We start from the raw sequence: 12,177 nt of genomic DNA on the forward strand, positions 1-12,177 counted from the left end.
AGCACTACAAAGTAAGCCGATTAAGGTAAAGGTAAAGGTCCCCTGTGCAAGCACCGGGTCATTCCTGACCCATGGAGTGACATCACATCCCGATGTTTACTAGGCAGACTTTGTTTACTGGGTGGTTTGCCAGTGCCTTCCCCAGTCAATTTCCCTTTACCCCCAGCAAGTTGGGTACTCATTTTACCGACCTCGGAAGGATGGAAGGCTGAGTCAACCTTGAGCCGGCTACCTGAAACCAACTTCCATCGGGATCGAACTCAGATCGTGAGCAGAGCTTGGACTGCAGTACTGCAGCTGACCACTCTGCGCCACGGGGCTCATTAAGCCAATTACAAAGCAGCATTTAAAGGGGCGGGGACTTGATTTGTGCTTGGAGACTGCTGGTGCAGAGATTCCCAACAGGAAGGTGTGGGTCCAGCCAGCATCGAACCTCAGGTAAAACTCCCATGCATAAATGACCAAAGTGGTAGCAGAACAACTCAAGGACTTCCTAGGTAACTCATCTGCCCTAGATGGTTTCAGGTCAGGCTGTGGAACAGAGAGGGTAGTTAGTCAATTATCTCCATCTGGATCTGCTGCTCTTACTGGATCAATCAAGCCTTTGATACTGTGGACCATGACATCTTGAGACGTTTGGAGTTAGAAATAGGGATTAAGGCAGGTGTCTCCACTGGCACCACAGCACCTGCCAACACCTTTTCTAGTGCCCACCAGGTGTTCTTAGGAAGTGGGTGGTTCCAGGTAGGGCTTTTGCCCAGCAGGGCTTCTGATTGACTATTGGAGATTTGATTGGCTCCCCAATGGGGAGAAAGACAAAGTATAAATGAAATAAAAAATAATAATTTGTAGCCAGAATTGAATCCCTGATCTGGCCAAGAGCTCTCTCCTCCTGCCTTGTGCTTTCCTCATGGGTGAGGTTAGAATTATAGGAGACATTGAGTCACCAGGCATGTGCTTCCTGCCAGAGCCAAACCTCAAGGGTGCTTTTACACATGCTGCATAATTCTCTTTCAATCCACTTTCAATGTGCCTTAGTGATTGTTTGCAAGTGGACTTTACTGTTACACACAGTCAATTCTAGTTGCAAAGTGCATTGAAAGTGGATTGAAAGTGGATTATTCAGTGGTGCATGAAAGCATCTGCTCTGGCTCTTCACTTGCCAGCATGGTGTAGTGGTTAAGAGTGGTGGTTTGGAGCAGTGGAGTCTGATCTGAAAAGCCAGGTTTGATTCCCCACTCCTCCACATGAGCGGCAGAGGCTAATCTGGTGAACTGGATTTGTTTCCCCACTCCAACACATGAAGCCATCTGGGTGACCTTGGGCTAGTCACAGCTCTCTTGGAGCTCTCTCAGCCCCACCTGCCTCACAGGGTGTGTGTTGTGGGGAGGGGAAGGGAAGGTGATTGTAAGCCAGAGAGCCAGCATGGTGTAGTGGTTAAGAACGGTGGTTTGGAGCAGTGGAATCTGATCTGGTGAACCAGGTTGGTTTCCTGACTCCTACACATGAAGCCAGCTGGGTGGCCTTGGGCTAGTCACAGCTCTCTTCGAGCTCTCTCAGCCCCACCTACCTCACAGGGTGTCTGTTGTGGGGAAGGGAAAGTGATTGCAAGTTGGTTTGATTCTTCCTTACGTGGTAGAGAAAGTCGGCATATAAAAACCAACGCTTCTTCTTTTTTAATTGGCCCTGGGGGAAACTCTGCTGGAAGTGGGCTGTTCCACCCAGGGTTTCCTGATCTACTGGTTCCACAAGCTCTTGAATGGAAGCCTGCCCTTGTAGGGGAGGAAGGGATCTTGCCCTGATGATCTTGTCCTGGGGATCTCTGGGTGCACAGAGCCTCAGGTGTAGTGGAGTCCATGGGCCTCTTCCCTTGAAGAGTTCTCCTCTCCCTCTAGGCTCTTCTTGTGGCTAAACATTAGGAAGAATTTTCTAACAGTTAGAGTGGTTCCTCAGTGGAGCAGGCTTCCTGGGGAGATGGTGGGCTCTCCTTCCCTGGAGGTTTTTAAGCAGAGACTAGATGGCCACCTGACAGCAATGCTGATTCTGCGAACTTAGGCAGATCGTGAGAGGGAGGGCACGAAGGGTTGCGTCAGTGCTTGGCTCTTGTGGCCCTTTCTTGCATGCCCAGGGAAATGCCAATTTCCACTTTGGAGTCAGGAAGGAATTTTCCTCCAGGCAAGGTTGGCCAGGGATCCTGGAGGTTTTCTGCCTTCCTGTTGGCATAGAGTGTGGGGGAGGTAGTTGTGAATTTCATGCATTGTGCAAGGGGTTGGACTAGATGACCCTTGGGGATCCCTTCCAGCTCTTTGTTTCTATGTTCTTCCTCCCACATTAAGGCTGAACCAGGGCAGGTCCTGACACTACCCGTGAGAAGCCTCACCTCTCTCTCCTTCCCCCCCCCCCACCAGCATCTTACTCTCTACACATCTACACTAGAAACAAGTCCTTCTAAAAAGCAGCCCAGAAAAAGCCAGCTCTATTTGATCCTGTCAGCCAGCATGTGGTGCTCTGCAACTTCCGGGAGGGTCGTGATCCGTGGGTTGAAGACCACTGCCTTTTACCAAGTCAAACCACTAGTCCATTTCAATTGTCTGTGTTGGCAGAAAGTGCCAAAGCTGGATTACAGCTGAACGTCAAGCAGACAAAAGGAATGACTTCTGAGGAATTACGCAACTTTAAGGCTGAAGATGAAGAAATTGAAATAGTTGAAGATTGTCTATTCCTTGGCTCCATCATCATCCAAAAGGGAGATTGCAAGCAAGAAATCAGGAGCAGATTGAGACTGGAAAGGGCAGCCATGAAGGAGCTAGAAGGAGCTAGATTCTTAAGTGTAAGGATGTGTCACTGGCAACCGAGACCAAGTTAATTCATGCCATCGTATTCCCTATTACTATGTATGGGTGTGAAAGTTGAACAATTAAGAAACCTGACAGGAAGAAAGTGGATTCCTTTTACCTGTGGTGTTGGAGGGGAGTTTTATGGATACCGCGGACTGCCAATGAGACAAATCAGTGGGTTCTAGATCAAATCAAGCCCAAATTCTCCCTAGATGCTAAAATGACTAAACTGAGGCTATCATACTTTGGTCCCATTATGAGGAGAGAAGAGTCACTGGAAATGACAATAATGCTAGGAAAAGTTAAAGGCAGCAGGAAAAGAGGGAAACCCAACATGAGATGGATTGGCTCAATAAAGGAAACTGTGGCTCTCAGTTTGCAAGACCTGAGCAAGGCTATTAATGAGAGGACTTTTTGGAGGACATTAATTCATAGGGACTCGCCATAAGCCAAAAGTGACTTGATGACACTTAACTCACACATGCTGACTGGCAGTCTGCTGATTTAAAAGGATGTCCCTCTGATTAGGATTGCATTGTAAATCAATCCCACTAAACAGCCCTAAGTGTTACCATAAATCATATAAACCCCAAAGCAAGACTGGGACATTGTGAATGTGCAAGCAAAGTGCCAGTCGTGAATGTGCAGCCTGCGACTGGGCATGATTACTTGGAAGTCATTCCCACTGACTTCAGTGGGTCAGACACCAAATTAAATATGCCTAGGGCTGTGTTAGATGTATTAATTTGGAAGTGAAGTCCCTCAGACCTCTCCTTTCAGACAAGTCTGGGGACTTTACAAAGCTACAGTAAAGGGAGCGGTAGGGATTTGAAATGTGGTGTTAAAGGAGAGTGTTATAGATACCGTGGACTGCCAAAAAAACAAACCAGTGGGTTATAGATCAAATCAAGCCTGAGCTGAACCTAGAAGCTAAAACGACTAAACTGAGGCTGTCGCACTTTGGTCCCATTATGAGAAGACAAGAGTCACTAGAAAAGACAGTCATGCTAGGAAAAGTTGAGGGCAGCAGGAAAAGAGGAAGACCCAAAAAGAGATGGATTGACTCTATCAAGGAAGCCACAGCCCTCCATTTGCAAGATCTGAGCAAGGCTGTCAAAGACAGGGCATTTTGGAGGACGTTGATTCATAGGGTCGCCATGAGTCGCAAGCGACTCGACGGCACTTAACACAACACACACAGGGTTTTGAAGCAAAGGGGAAATCCTGGGCAAGGGCGAAAATGCACGGGAGGTTTTGCCTCGGGTTTGCCGCTCTCTAGATGCACGTTTCCCCCGTCTGGATTCTCAAAACTCTGCATGGGGGCTTATTGTTGAAAATATTGTTGAAGGCTTTCACGGTCAGAGTTCATTGGTTCTTGTAGGTCATCCGGGCTGTGTAACCGTGGTCTTGGAAAGAAAATACCAAGGAAAGAAAATACCAAGACCTCAGTTACCCACACAGCTTATTGTTGAGGGGTTTTTATATATATATAGATTTTTTATTTATATAATTGAAGGGATACAGGGGAAAAAAGGGAAGGGTAAGCGTTGTAAGTATAAAAACAATAGATATTAAAAAATAAGCTCAGTAGTACATTGTAAATTGTATATTATAAATTGTATATTGTAAAACGATTTCTATGCCAAAAAAAAAGAGATTAATACAATATGTCATTTAGTTATTCTATTTGCATTGCTATTCTATTATATTAAAATTTCTCGTTAACCTGACAGTTATTTAAGACAAATTATGTAGCACATTGCCAGCATATTTCATCTGATTAGCTGCAAGTCATATAAGTGTAGAATGACGCCCACTTGTCATCAAATTGCTCTGTGGATTCACTGGATTTTAGATTTATCTCGAAAGTCGTCTTAGCCGTCCTGGCTAAGATTGTTGAGTTTTGAGAATGTGGATGGGGGAGACGTGCCTCTAGAGAGCGGCAAACCCGAGGCGAAACCTCCCGTGAGGTTTTGCCAGTAGATTCCCATCAGGGCTTGCCTAGACCCCATCACCCCCTCCCCATAAATGCAGGCAAAGACCCCACCGGGCGCCTTCCCTGTTCGACCCACGGCGATTCTGCGGGTTCAGCACTTCGGACAGCGCCCTTCGCGGACTACCGTATTCCCCCGACTTCCCCCGCCGCTGTTTTTCAGCATCTCCCGGAGAAGAGCCCCGGCGCTCTCTCGCCTCTCCCCCTACCCGAGGCTGGAACAGACCGACGTCACGGCCCCCGGTGCCGGGGAGCCCCCCTCCCCATTTGGCAGGGCAAGGGGTGGGGGGAGCGCGCCTGGAAGTCTCCCCGCTATAAATAGCTCCGCCGGCTTTGGGGAGCCGGGAGTTGGATGCGGGAAGGGGTGCCCGGAGGCAAGCGCAGCTTTAGGACTCGAGGCGGACCCCTCCGGAAGGCTGCGCACGGTGAGTCCTAGAAGCCCCCCCCCCCCAGGTGGACGCGGCAGGATCCGCCTGGGAACCCCCCCTATGGGCCGGGCAGGTGATTATGGAGCCAGGGATACCCCAGGAGGGTTTAGGGGGAAGAGGGTAGAATTTTTTTCTGCATTCTCAACGTTTTACCTAAAGCTGAAATCCAGGAAACGTCCTGGGAGGTTTTTAAGCAGAGGACAGATGGCCATCTGTCAACAGTGCGGATTCGGTGCTGTTTTCTGTTGCCCCAGAAGGTCGGACCAGAAGCAATGGGTTGAAATTAAACCAAAAGGGTTTCCGTCTAGACATTAGGAAGAATTTTCTAACAGTTAGAGCGGATCCTCAGTGGAACTGGCTTCCTCGGGAGGTGGTGAGCTCTCCTCCCCTGGAGGTTTTTCCAGCAGAGGCTAGATGGCCATCTGTCAGCAATGCTGATTCTATGACCTTAGGCAGTTCATGAGCGGGAGGGCATCATGGCCATCTTCTGGGCATGGAGTAGGGGTCACTGGGGGTGTGGAAGGGAGGTAGTTTTGAATTTCCTGCATTGTGCAGGGGGGTTGGACTAGATGACCCTGGTGGTCCCTTCCAACTCTATGATTCTATGAAACAGGCATGGAAATGAGCTGGTAAAGAGAGGGACTGTGATGGGAGAATAAGCCCCCCCCCATGTTTATTTTATTTAATTAATTCAGAGTTGGAAGGGACCACAAGTCCAACACCCTGCCAGCCTAGGAATGACACCTATAATATCCCCGACAAGCAGGTATCCAATCGATACTTAAAAACCTCCACCAACGGAGATTCCACTCCCTCATGAGAGAGACTTTTTAGAGTGGGTAGGGGTGGGAATAACTCCACAGATTGCAAAGCAAAGTTTGGTATTGGTTCTTGTAGGTTATCCAGGCTGTGTAACCGTGGTCTTGGTATTTTCTTTCCTGATGTTTCGCCAGCAGCTGTGGCCGGCATCTTCAGAGGAGTAACACTGAAGGACAGTGTCTTTGGTATTCCAAAGTTTGGTATTCCTTCTCTAAACAAAAATCTCATGCCAAAAAGGATATTTTCCTTTTCCCTTCAACCCCCACCCCTTCAGCTTCCTTGCTTTCACGAGCACCAGGACTGTTTAATGTTCTTATACAGCTGGCTCTCAAATCATGAGAAAACTAAGTAGAACCTCCAGGGTCAGAGGCAGTTTGCTGGAGGGAGGTAGCAACACCGCATTAAGGTTTCTGGGCTTCCTGGCTGACTAATATTAGAAAAGGGATGGGAGATGAGACAGTCCCTTGGTCTAACCCCGCAAGACTTCCCGTTTATGCCCAGAGATTGTGATGTGATACTGGATGGGGGCAATTTGTTCTTTGAGGCACTGAGCTGTTTAGGAGAGAGGCTCCAACAATCAGGGTCTGAAATGATTGTTGGGGTAGGAGGTCAAGAAAAGGAATTCAGCACCAGGGAGGGGCTGTGGCTCAGTGGTAGAGCATCTGCTTGGCAGGCAGAAGGTCCCTGGTTCAATCCCAGGCATCTCCAGTTAAAAGGACCAGGCAGTAGGTAATGTGACAGTCCTCTACCTGAGACCTTAGAGAGCGGCTGCCAGTCTGAGTAGATAATACTGACCTTGATGGACCAAGGGTTTGATTCAGTATAAGGCAGCTTCAGGGGAGGGGCTGTGGCTCAGTGGTAGAGCATCTGCTTGGCATGCAGATGGACCCAAATTCAATCCCTGGCATCTCTAGTTAAAGGGACCAGGCAAGTGGGTGATGTGAAAGACCTCTGCCTGAGACCCCGGAGAGCCACTGCTGGTCTGAGCAGACAATACTGACTTTGATGGAACAAAGGTCTGATTCAGTATAAGGCAGCTTCATGTGTTCGTGTGTTCAGGTGTGCGAGTCTGGGGTTCATTGACTTCCCTTGTGTGAGCCGTCTACACTGTTCCTCTCCCCTACTTCTTCTTACGTGAGTATCTGCAACACAGGAATTTTCTTTGGCTCCTGCGCTTTGGCTGAAATTTGAGCCTCGCTGCTGTCTAAAATCAATAAGGCTAGAGTGCTTAATATAAGAATCTGCATTGAGCAGGCTTGGACCAGAAGTTTATTTATTTATGTTTAACCTTAATCGTCATTAACCTGATGGCACTTTTTGGTCACTTAGCCCAGCTGCCCCAGAGGTAATTAAAACCAGCTTTAAGCATTTGTTTGTTTGGTTGGTTTGCTGTCCAGCCGCAGCTGACTTAGGGTTACCCAGCAGGGCTTTCAAAGCAAGGGACATTCAGAGGTGGTTTGCCATTGCCTGCCTCTACAAAGCAACCCTGGACTTCCTTGGGGGTCTCCCATCCAAGCACTAACCAGGACCAACCCTGCTTAGCTTCCGAGATCTGATGAGATCGGGCTAGACTGGGCTGTCCAGGTAAGCCTGATAGACAAGAGATAAAGAGCTCTGGATCCAGAAAATGGGCTTTGGCTACTGTTGCATCAAAGTAGGGTTTGGGTATTCTGCCCCAGGTGGGCACTAGATCCTAAAAGCATGTGAAGCACTTTGTGGTTGGAGGGGTTATGTGTATATTTTTGACAAAAATGAGGAAGCAGCCCATTTTTTAAAAAACGGGCACCATTAAAAAAAAATTAAAATCATGTGAAGTCAATTCTGGCAAAGTCCTACCAAAGTACACCAAACAGTGCAGTCGTGAGTAGCTCTTGGTTTCAGGGGGCCATGCAACCCAAGCAAAGAGTTTTCATGGCACAAGACATTCCGAGGTAGTTGGCCATTGCCTGCCTCTGCATAGCAACCCTGGAGTTCCTTGGTGGTCTCCCATCTAAGTCTTAACCAGGGCTGGCCCTGCTTAGCTTTCGCGATCTGATGAGATTGGGCTAGCCTGGGCCATCCAGGTCAGGGCAGACAAACAGAGGTGGTTTGCCATTGCCTGCCTCTGCGTAGCAACCTTGGACTTCCTTGGTGGCCTCCCATCCAAGTACTAACAGGGGCTAATCCTGCTTAGATTAACCTTGCTCCAATGCAAGGACCTTTTTGGGGTCCTATGAGAAGCTAAGCCTGCATCCTGTTTCCAACAGTGTACACATGTGTAGAAATAAAGCTGCCTTATACTGAATCAGGACATCAGTCCATCAAGGTCAGTATTGGGTGACCTTGGGCCGGTCACAGTTCTCTCTGAACTCTCTCAGCTCCACCTACTTCGCAAGGTGTCTGCTGTGGGGAGAGGAAGGGAAGGAGATTCTAAGCCGGTTTGAGTCTCCTTAAAAGGTAGGAAAAGTTAGCATATAAAAACCAATAACTCTTCTTCTTGTACCTGATCCTGTTAACTGGAGATGCCGGGGATTGAACCTGGGGCCTTCTGCGTGCAAAGGAGATGCTCTCCCACTGAGCCCCAGTCCCTCACCTGGGTGCCAAGTATAATGATCCAGGATGCCACTGTTTAGTAGGGGTAGACTGGAAGGGAACAATAGCCCTTGAAAAGGGTCCCACTCCTTCTCCACCCCAAGGAAGGAGGGAGAAGCTGCCTGCCAGCCCAGCCCAGCCCAGCCCCACCACCCAAAGGAGGGAAGGAGGGAAAGTAAGCCTGGCCATCCAGTGGGGTCTACACTGGCTTAGCCCCCACACACACCTGGACCAGGCCAGCTCCATGGGAGAAGGGCAGTGCATGGCCTTCTTGTCACCGTGTGGGGCTCAGGAGGGTCACACGCAGCCTTTCAGCCACTGGGCTGGCCCAGGTGTGTGTGGGGGGGGCCCCTCAGCCCACCATGAAAAGTCCCAGTGGTCATAATGGCCGATCCACTCCAGCTCCATGCAGCCAGCACTAGGTTCAGAAATTCCTGGAGATTTGGGGGCTAGGGCCTGGGGAAGGTGGAGTTTGGGGAGGGGAGGGATCTCAGCAGGGTATAATGCCATCTAGTCCCCCCTCCAAAGCAGCTTTTTCCTCCAGAGGAACTGACCTCTGTCACCTGGAGATCAGTTATGATTCCAGGAGATCTCCAGCCACCACCTGGAGGTTGGCACCACCAATGTTGGCAGCAGGTCTGCAATGAAAGAAAGGATTTGAAACCGAGGGTGGGGGGGTAGCATTGCCAGGTCTGGGTTGGGAAATACTTAGAGATTTTGGGGGGTTGTGCCTGAGGAGGGCCATGTTTGGAGGGGGAACCTCAGCGGGGTATAAATGCCATAGAGTCTGCACTTTAAAGCAGCCATTTTCTCCAGAGGAACTTATCTTGGTTGTCTGGAGATCAACTGTAATAATTGGAGATCTCCAGGTGCCACTGAGAGGTCAGCGACCCTAGGGGGTCGGGTTGCCAGCTCTGGGTTGGGAAATACCTAGAGATTTTGGGAGGCGGAGCCTGAGGAGGGCGGGGTTTGGAGAGAGAAGGGACTTCAGTGGCATAGAGTTAGGGTTACCAGCTCTGGATTGAGAAATACCTGGAGGTTTTTTGGGGTGGAGCCTGAGGAGGGCGGGGTTAGGGGAGGGACTTCACTGCCAAAGCAGCCATTTTCTCCAGGTGAACTGATCTCTATCGGCTGGTCAGTTGTAATAGCAGGAGATCTCCAGCTAGTACCTGGAGGTTGGCAACCCTACATAGAGTCCTATTGCCAAAGTGGCCATTTTCTCCAGGGGAACTGATCTCTATCTGCTGAAGATCAGTTGTGATAGCAGGAGATCTCCAGCTAGTACCTGGAGGTTGGCAGCCCTACTGGCAACGCTACTAGGGGGCAGAGGGTCATTCTTTCTGGGCTAGGAAATAACTCTGATTCTGGGTTCCCCCCTAGGCACCGGAGAGGCCATGATGGCCCGGATGATTTCAGCCGCCTCCTTCCTCGTCCTGCTGTTCCTCCCTCCGAAGTCCTGCCTCCCCGCCCTGCCTCGCTTTGCCCCCCTGAGTGGCTCCATGTGGGGGCCCCAGCTGAGCCCCTGGGAGTGGGAGGATGAGCCCTGGAGCCCTCCGGCCGGCCCTGCGGACGAACTCCTCCCGAGCCAAAGGCCTCTCCCGTCCTGCAAGCCCCCGGGGACCCAGCAGCAGAGGGCCGGACGGTCGGCCCCATCCTCCAAAAGGCGTGATGGCCGCCCCAACTCCTTGGACTTGACCTTCCACCTCCTCCGCGAGTTCTTGGAGATGTCCCGGGAGGAGAGGCTGGCCCAGAAAGCCCGAAGCAACAAAATCCTGCTGCATAATATAGGCAAATGAGGGGGGAGGGGCCTCGGGGAAAGGGGAGGAGCTGCCTTCTCATTGTAAAGTTTTAACATTTATTCTTGTAGCAGTGCAGTTGGCAGGGATTTCCTGAGTTTGGGCCGGCCGCAAGGGTTCCCTCCAGAGAATTGTTGGAGAATAAAGTTGCCAGCTCTGGGTTGGGAAATACCTGGAGATTTTGGGGGTGCAGCCATCAGAGATCAGTTCACCTGGAGAAAATGGCCGCTTTGGCAATTGGACTCTATGGCATCAAAGCCCTTCCCCCTCCCCAAAACCCCGCCCTTCTCAGGCTCCTCCCCCAAAATCTCCAGGTGTTTACCAACCTGGAGCTGGCAACCCTAGGCTGCCTGGAGACCGTAGTTGGCACATGGGGACACACCGGAGGAGACGGCCCTTCAAATACATACTTCTCATTGTCCAAGGTCTGTATCAATACCAGCTAGCATTGCCAGCTGAAAAGAAAACCCAGCCCGGCCTGTCTCTCTGCTTTTAACAGGAGCTTGATACACAAGAGTCACTCTGGCTGAAAGATTTCTTAGCGTGGAGTCACACCTGCCCCCCTAAGATTGGCAGACTAAGATACTGTTAAAAGCGAAGGAGTGAGGGCTGGTGAAGAGAGTTGGCAAACCACGGCCCAAGTCTCAGCACATCCTCCTCTTCAAGGTAAATCTGCAAAACCAACATCAAAAGTACACAAACACACCTTGCCTTGGCAACCAGGTGGGTTCAGTGGTCATACCATAACACAGAGGAGGATGCCTTATGCTGAACCAGACCCTTAGTCCATCAAGGTCAATATTGCCTACTCAGACTGGCAGCGGCTCTCCAGGGTCTCAGGCAGAGGACTTTCACATCACCTACTGCCTGGTCCTTTTTAACTGGAGGTGCCAGGGATGGAACTTGGGACCTTCTGCATGCCAAGCAGATGCTCTACCACTGAGCCACGACCCCCTCTATGGCTCTCCAGAGTCTCAGGCAGAGGTCTTTCGCATCACCTACTGCCTGGTCCTTTTAACAGGAGATGCTGGGGGTTGAACCTGGAACCTTCTGCATGCCAAGCGGATGCTCTACCCATGAGCCATGGCGCCTCCCTTACAGAATATTATAAATCAAGCAGTACACTGGGTAACCTTGAGCCTGTTGTCCTCTCTCAGCTTAACCTACCTCACAGGGCTGTTGTGAGGATGAAGTGGGAGAATCCTGAGTTCCTTGGAAGAAGGGGAGGATTCAAATTGACTGATGTGTGCAATTGCATTTCCTTCCAAAGCAATGGAATTGGGGGTGGGGGAGAGACCTTTCCTTTGACAGACATGCTCCTAGAAGCAGAGTCCCTCCAACTGCGCATCATCGTGCGTGTGATCGGATCCTGCCCCCGTTGTCCAGCTTCTATCCGTGTTGTCCTTGGGTGCCGCTGTCCGAGCCTCGCCTTTCTTCTCCGGCTCCCAGATCTCCCCGTGCGATCCTAGCAAATTGTGCGTTCGTGCGAAAAAGCGACAGACCCCCCCTCCCTGCTTTTCTCATTGACCTCCGTTTTGCAAGGCCAGCGGTTCAAACCTCCCGATCCAGATGTGGATCAATGTGCGTTCGGCCTCGCTCTCCGACAGATTAACGCAACCACCTAACTCGGCTGTGTATGTGGAATTGTCCTGAATAAAAGTTTTATTTTAATACGTCTGCTGCCTTCGAAAGCTGGGTTTAGACACCCTCCACCCCGTTCATATTGCACACTG

At 50.3% G+C, this 12,177-nt stretch overlaps 1 protein-coding gene across 1 annotated transcript; it reads left to right on the forward strand.

The window, feature by feature from the left end:
* The first annotated feature begins 10,042 nt into the window (after positions 1-10,042).
* Positions 10,043-10,444, forward strand: LOC130473962 (corticoliberin-like). The gene is made up of 2 exons (XM_056845619.1): positions 10,043-10,149; positions 10,240-10,444. The coding sequence occupies exons 1-2, from the start codon at positions 10,043-10,045 to the stop codon at positions 10,442-10,444; spliced, it is 312 nt and encodes a 103-aa protein (XP_056701597.1).
* Positions 10,445-12,177: the final 1,733 nt, after the last annotated feature.

The sequence above is a fragment of the Euleptes europaea genome, chromosome 2, assembly GCF_029931775.1.
Source record: "Euleptes europaea isolate rEulEur1 chromosome 2, rEulEur1.hap1, whole genome shotgun sequence".
Lineage (NCBI taxonomy): Eukaryota > Metazoa > Chordata > Lepidosauria > Squamata > Sphaerodactylidae > Euleptes > Euleptes europaea.

Coding starts and splice junctions, on each gene's coding strand:
- LOC130473962 (XM_056845619.1), top strand. CDS start 10,043: ATGATGGCCCGGATGATTTCAGCCGCCTCCTTCCTCGTCCTGCTGTTC. Junction 10,150..10,239: donor GCCCCCCTGAGTGGCTCCAT/GTGGGGGCCCCA, acceptor CCCGAGCCAAAG/GCCTCTCCCGTCCTGCAAGC.